The 7,462-nt window shown below is 40.7% G+C and overlaps 1 protein-coding gene across 1 annotated transcript; it reads right to left on the bottom strand.

Moving 5' to 3' along the window:
- Positions 1 to 4,783: 4,783 nt before the first annotated feature.
- LOC134861085 (leucine-rich repeat-containing protein 3-like) lies at positions 4,784 to 5,575 on the bottom strand. Its single transcript, XM_063878093.1, has one exon. The coding sequence runs from the start codon at positions 5,573 to 5,575 to the stop codon at positions 4,784 to 4,786; it is 792 nt and encodes a 263-aa protein (XP_063734163.1).
- Positions 5,576 to 7,462: the final 1,887 nt, after the last annotated feature.

Below are 7,462 nucleotides of genomic sequence, written 5' to 3'. Positions count from 1 at the left end.
TGTGTGGATGAGGAGTGTAAGTCATTGTCAGAAATGAAAAGTGTTTTTTAGGACCCTAAATCCAAGAGCTGAACATTTAGAATGAGCCAGAAAGCCCTGCTTCAGTAACACTGGCGAAAAAATATTCAGTCTACATTTTAATTTTACCATACTTTAATACGAGTAATGAAGTTCCATTAATTCCTCTGAACTCAGAGACAATGACCTCATATGTACCCTTCTAATTAATGATATTCAATTAATCAAGATGTACGCCAAGCCCTCGGGAATGTAGACTGTAATTAATGTTGAGAGGTCGAGACAGACAGACTAAGGTCAGCATTAGATGTTAAAGAAAATATCTTAAGTGGTGGCTCAACGACACGGGCGACAGTTAAATATCCATAAAATATAGCACAAATAAACTAGGTAATTTATCATTTTATAAGTCTTTCAAAGTTTGCTGTCCACTGTCCCTCCTCGACTCCTCTCTCCTCCGTGACTTGACCCGGAAGTCGGTCCAGACACGCCACGGTGAAGAAGGTCCCAACTGCTTCAATGCACATGGAGAAGTCGAGGAGGGAGGAGGCTTCCAAAGGAGAGAAAGGAGAGAGGAGGGAGGAGGCTTCCAGAGGAGAGATGAGAGAAGGGAGGAGGCTTCCAGAGGAGAGGAGACTTCCAAAGGAGAGAGGAGAGAAAGGAGACAGTAGGGAGGAAGCTTCCAGAGGAGAGGGGAGAGAAAGGACAGGAGGGAGGAGGCTTGCAGAGGAGAAATGAAAGAAAGTAGAGAAGAGGGAGGAGGCTTCCGGAGGAGAGAGACAAGAAAGGAAAGAGGAAGGAAGAGAGGAGAGAGGAGGCTTCCATAGGAGAGAGGATACAGGAGATCATCCCAATTGCTTATTTGGCCTCCTCCTTTCCCTCACTCACGTCTCTTCCTCTGGTCTTAGCACCGCCCCCGTAAGAAGCGAGCGAGACATGAGCATATTCATATTTGCCCACAGCTGATTTCTACAGCACAGTTCCAGTGGGAGAGACCCTGTGGAGGACTGGGTTCGGCTAAACAAGGCAGGAGGAGGGTTTGAAGAGGCTAGGACAGAAAATGGAGGATCTTTGTCAGGAGGTAGCCATGATGTTTGTCAAAAATCTCACCCTGTTTTCAAGTTTAGAGCACCAGATAAATGGACAGCTTGTGAAATCCAAGAGCACATTGAGCGCTACCAAACTGAAATGAAAGAGCCGGGGCTCTCCAGATCAAAGTGAGTTAAACCATGACAGTACATGTCGGACTTGGTGGAAGACAATGGCTTCACACCATCGGTGAAGAGGATACAATTTTTTCTGGGGATGGTGTTTTACTACTAACATCTTGGGGCTGAGACCAGTACATATCAGGCTGTGGAGTATTTAGTGCACATCGTTTCAGCCCTTAGCGCTTTGAGGACATTCGAAGAGATAAAAGCCTTAAAGTTTAATCCTCAACCTGCTCTTCATACAAGTTCTGTATCAAGCACCTTTCTGTCCTGTGCTTAAAGGAAGATCATTACATTTTTAGTGAGCTTCAATATGAGTGAAATATATAAATCTCTTGAACGAATAAGAAAATCCTACTGTAAAACGCGTCCAATGCGAAACATAATAAAATCAATCCAGCAATTACAATAAATAGAATTATTATCTCAAAAGAAATGCAAAACCGAAAATAATACATTGAGACTTTAATAAAAAAGAGATAGATGGACAAAATTATTTAAATAAAGATGTGCAAACTGAATCACAGATTAATTTTGAGTGAAGTCTAGTGACACGTGACAGATGCTCACTTCTTAACGAGGCAAAATAAGCAATTAGAATGAAACCTTCATCTTTTACCATTCCCTTTTCCTTGATCTCAATTGAAAAGATCAAAGGTTAAAGGTCAAAGATGTGAAGGAGAATACATGAGAAGAAAGACAACCATTGTGCTATGTGGTGATTACACAAAAGCAAGGTGGATAGTTTTTAAGGTCGAGTTCACACAAGCCTGGTTTAGTCCGGATGAATCGAACCCTGGAGCGTTATCCCCTTTGTGCGGTTGGTTTGGGTTGGTGGAGTCCTGATGTGAACTAAACAACCGGACTCTGAAAAGAGGTGGTCTCGGACCGCTTGCTAGAGAACTCTGGAGCGGTTCATCGCTGGTGTGAATGCAATCCGCAAGAATCATAGGAGGTGTAGTATTTACGCGTCATTTCCTGTTGTGGTTACTGGAGGAGAAGTAGTAGTAGTAGTAGTTTTACCCACTTAAGCGTTTTTACTGACCAATCGTTGAACAGCATTTCCGCCCACATGACTTTTGTTTACAGTTAACAGTCCATTTGAGGTTTGCCTGTGTGAACACTGTAACTACCCGATCCGTTCCGGAAACCCGATCGGTTCTACGCATGTGCTAATACGCCGCTACTTCCCATGATGATTACTGAAGTATGACGAAGCAATTTACGGCAGTTTTCTGGAATTTCAAACAAACCAATGTTATCTTTGGTTTGATTAGTTATACAATAGAAGACTTAAATTGGTACTTATTCAAATAAACATGTTCTCTCTTGTTTTGGTGAAGAATGTTTATAATATGGCGCTAATTTCGTCACGTATTAACAAAGATAAAAATAAATAATAGTTAAATAAAGTCATTGTTAAAGTCATTCAACTATGAACAATGAAATACATCAAGGTATACGAAATGTATTCAGCTTTGGAAGAAGTAATCAGATCCTTTACTGAACTAAAAGTACTCATTAGCACAATATTTCAACAAAGTGATTTGAAATGACTTTCCTAAACATATAAATGTTTTATCTTTTTTAAATGATTTATTTTCCTTTCTTTTTCTATAATGCCTTCAGTTTGATAGTATTTTATTTGTTAGAGCAGCGGTTCCCAACATGTGGTCCGCGGCCCCTTAGTGGGCATTGCAGACAGCCCCCCACTTTTTAGTTTCTTGTTTCTGTTTGTTACTGATGGGCAGCTCATTTTCTAAATGAAACAAAAAGTAATTTGAGAACTTTATTTAGCCTCCGTATTGTTTATGGTTGAGTGTGGCCCGCAGATTTTTTTTTTTAATCTTTAGTGGGCCCTGAGTCTAAAAAAGTTTGGGAACCTATTAAACTATTATTTGCTCAGAACCAATTGGTTTTCCGGTACAGATTGGGTAGTGACAAATCCAAACCAAACCTTCTGAAAAATGAAAAAATGTAACAAACTCAGAAGCGGACTATCAGGTGTGAATGCGACATTAAAGTTTGTAACTAACAGAAAATGTGACTCAATGCTATACAATTCAATTTTGGATCCCTGTCTGGGACTAAATTTCATCTCCTATGAAGGATGTTTTTCTTTGTATCCATTGTGTATGATTAAACAGCAAAGGCATAGGTTATTGATATCTGAATGGTCAATTTAAATGGACCATTCCTCAATACCGAAGGAGATAAGAAAGGAAGCTCCCTCCGTAAGGAACCATCCTAAGCAAAGGACTACTCAATTGCCGCCTCTGATTCACCGAAAGGTTCAAGGCCTGTCGAAAATGGTCCACTTTTCTGAGCCGTGTGAGGTCACGAGCAGCTTTCCACTGGAGGATACTCTACGGGTTCTTTTGACTTCTATGTCAAAAAATCATGTAGCTTTTTCCCTCTCCCTGACCTGCATGTCTGGCTGCAGCGGGAGCTCCTTAAGCTCTCTTCTGAAATCGTGCCAGCTGCCGATAAAGGCAGGTTCCCAGGAACGCTCACATTTGCATGAATGCTGAGCTTGTTCGTCTCCAGGATTCAGTGTGAGCAGACTGGAGATGAATTGATCCCTAACTGTTTAATAAGTTAAAAAGCAAGTAATTCATTTCACCTGCTGTCCCTAAGGAAACATGGCACTTCACAAATGTGGAACTTTGAATACAATTATGATTTGCATGCCAAAGTGACACCAATAAATGAATTCTTATTTTACAGAAAATTAAAATGTTATGAGTATTTAAATGAATGGATCCTGTCGTGTCTTCCTAAATTAGCCGCCTCCATAATGCGTTGCTCATGACATTTATGGATTTGAACTATTAGTTGGATGAAACTATTTTTGGGGTTACAGGACGCTTATTGATATCCTGCCTCATCCAGCTCCATGCAGATGAAGATATAAGAGTTCTATATTTGGAGCTGAGCCTATTTATCAATGTTATCTGGAGGGAAAATAACAGGATCTTATTGTGAGGCTGCACAGGAGGTCTTAAAGATTATGGGAAAAGTTGTATTTATTTGAAACAAATAGATTTCTTTCTAATTTAATTAACACAGTTTCCTCATTTAACTGAGGGCTACCATGTCTGCTTTCCTCAAGACAAGAAGTTTATTGATAAATGCTGCATTCATTGTCTATTGAGGAAAGACAAACACAAATGCAGCAACAGGAAGTATTAGAGAGCTTTACTGTATGTGACTTATTAAACTAGGAGTTATTTGGAATCCTCACAGACCCATAAAGGGCTGCAGCTCCAAGATACAAGTCCTGGAAAATGTACTTGAATTAAGAAAGCTTCACTAATGAAGATATCAAATGGAAATATAGCTTTCAACTTTCTTAGTCAGCTGTTTTCCTACTCTTCACCTAGAATTTTAAGAAGCATGATTTATTTTGTGGCTTTAAAGACTCTACTTCCAACTTGTTCTTGATGATTTCCAAACCTCTTCCTGTGTCCTTGTGCATTGTTTATCCCAGAGGGCAGTTTTATCGCTGCACATCTGCTCTTTTATGCATTCATGAACGCATTAATCGATCCTCACTAAAACATGCTGCTGGCTGTGTCGTAGTCCTTGCTGACGTGAGAGGTGCTGGGCAGTGACTTGAGGTACTCCATGTGCCTCCTGGCGTCCTCCTGGTTGTGTTTGATGTAGTACATGATGTAAGCCGTGACCATGGAGAACCAGCAGAACATGGCCACAAACATGGCCACATCGGTTGTCTTATGGTGGAAGTTGCAAAAGTTGATGCCGGAGTCCAGGACCTGGATCACCGACTGCCCCACGTACTCCTGCTGCACAGAGGTGTAGCAGCTGACCTCGTTCACCGTCTCCGGGTCAAGCCTCAGCTCCCTCAGCACCTCCTGTAGAGAGCACTCGCAGTGCCAGGGGTTGTGGGACAACCGGACACGGGCGTGGAGCTTGGCGAAGGTGTCCTTGGGGAGGCTGCTAAGGTGGTTGTTTGAAAGATCCAACGTCCGCAGACTTTCGGATATTCCTTGAAAGGCTCCGACCTCCACGCTCTCAATGGCGTTGTGAGATAAGTCCAGTTCCCTGAGGCGGTGCAGCTCTGTGAAGGTCTCCTTTGGGATGTTTCTGATCCGGTTAGATGAAAGCAAGAGGACAACGGTGTCCTTGGGCAAGTTCAGCGGGATGTTCTCCAGGTTTCGGGAAGTGCACTGCACCACCAGGCCGCTCCTGTCTGCGCAGTGGCAGATCTTGGGGCAAGCGTACGCAGTCATAATCCCAGAGAGGAGCCAAAAAGTTCCCACAGACAAGAGAGAGCTACAGGAACCAGGTTTTATAGAGGACCTGCACCTGTGGGAGGCCCCCATCAGAGTACAGAAATCAACCAACAATGCAAGGGGTTTCGTTCTTTAGGTGAGACATGAAATACAATCCAGGAAGTCCAGTTTGAGTCTGTGAATTTAAGGACTAATATGTGTTTTATGATACTCAACAATGCTTTTTGATAGATTTGTCATGCTCTCTTAATATTACAACTTTTTCAGATGCATCTCCAAACATGGCCTTTTCACCACTCAACCCGGCATCACCGTTCATTATTTATTTTCTGAAGCCGCGATCTAACACATAAACGGCAAAAATCCCAACGTTTGATTTCTAGAGAAAGGGGAAGTCACGACTGTTTGTTCCAGGGAGTGATGGGGCACGACTGATTGGAAAAGACCTGAAATAGAAAAAGACAGAAAGATATAAAAAGATGCAAAAAGGTGATACAGAGAAAATGTCAAGTCATGTCATGAATGTCTTTGTTTTATATTTAGCTGCCTATCCAGTCTAAAAATGCTTCAACATCTTTGATAATGGGACACTTTAGACAGCTATTTATATACTCTTGATCATTTTGATGTTAATTTCCCAACGATGTTATCTAACTCATACCATCTTCCGTTTCAGACACCTTCCTCCTCAGAAGAGAAGTTAAACATTATCATAATAAAAGCTTGTTTCTTTAAAGTATGTCTCTTTTTTCTCACCTGGTAAAACAAACTCATCAATATGCAGCAGATGAACTTTCAAACTGTGAAATGGGATCAAAAAAATAATTGAGTCTATAAAATAAATATTTGAGAGCAGTGAAGGTCAGAAAGAAATCAAAACGACAAAGCAAGATAACACAATGGGCTGCTGACAAAATTATGAATATCACAAATTGTTCTGAAATGTTTTTTATCTCCATCCAGCATATATTGACTATATTAAATTGTGATATCTGTTACCTTCTTCAGGTTAGATTACAGCAATAGAAATAAGTGTTAGAAAGTGAGTTTAATGTTATCCGAGGACACTCACCTGATAGCTCCTCTGTCCGATGCACATCACTCGATTCACGAGGGACTATTTTCCTTGATGAGACATCCAGAAAAAAATCTATACACCCAGATAAAATGCAAAATGTTCTTTACAATAAAAAAACACACATATGCGCAACCAGAGAGAACAGAGCCAGATACAGAGTCCGGAGCCAGCAGTTAGATCCAGTTCACTTCCTCCTGACTGACAGTGCAGCGCAGTAGCTGTGGCGTGAGTGTGTGGGGTGTGTGTGTGTGTGTGTTTATATGCGCAAGGGCGCAGCAGTGGCACCGCTGTGGTTCCCCACCCCACTTAGCAGAGGTGGGAAGTCACGAAGTAGATTTACTAAAGTACTGTATTTAAGTATTTCCATTTTATCCTACTTTGTACTTCTACTCCACTACTATTCAGAGGAAAATTGTGTACTTTTACTGCCGTACATGTATTTAATACATTTAGTTACTTTACAGATTTGGATTAACGATGTGAAATATAATCAACCCTTAAATCAGACTTTAGTTGCACCTGGAGCAAATTCACAAGCTACCCTGCAGTATACAAAGTCATTCAAACTAGCTGCACCTTTACCAACACTTTAATGATCAATAATTATAAAACATATCAGATATATTATTCTGAAATGGACCAATCAAACAATGACAAATTTTACTGTACATTTTGATGAGAATACTTTTCTACTTTAACTGGATTCACATTTTGAATTTTGAGTATTCCTACACTGTGGTATTTTTACTTCTACTCAAGTACAAGATCTGAGTACTTCTACTTTTACTCAAGTACAAGATATGCATACTTCTACTTTTACTCAAGTACAAGATCGCGTACTCTCCCTACCTCGGCCATTTCGTCACTCAAAGTCAACGACTTTTATCATTGTCATAAAA

This window comes from Eleginops maclovinus, chromosome 24, assembly GCF_036324505.1.
Source record: "Eleginops maclovinus isolate JMC-PN-2008 ecotype Puerto Natales chromosome 24, JC_Emac_rtc_rv5, whole genome shotgun sequence".
NCBI classification, from domain to species: domain Eukaryota; kingdom Metazoa; phylum Chordata; class Actinopteri; order Perciformes; family Eleginopidae; genus Eleginops; species Eleginops maclovinus.
Note: the sequence above shows the minus strand (reverse complement) of the source record. Positions and strands in the feature narration are given on the sequence as shown.

What these genes read in the sequence shown, in the direction of transcription:
- LOC134861085 (XM_063878093.1), bottom strand. Translation starts at nt 5,575, where the DNA reads ATGGGGGCCTCCCACAGGTGCAGGTCCTCTATAAAACCTGGTTCCTGT.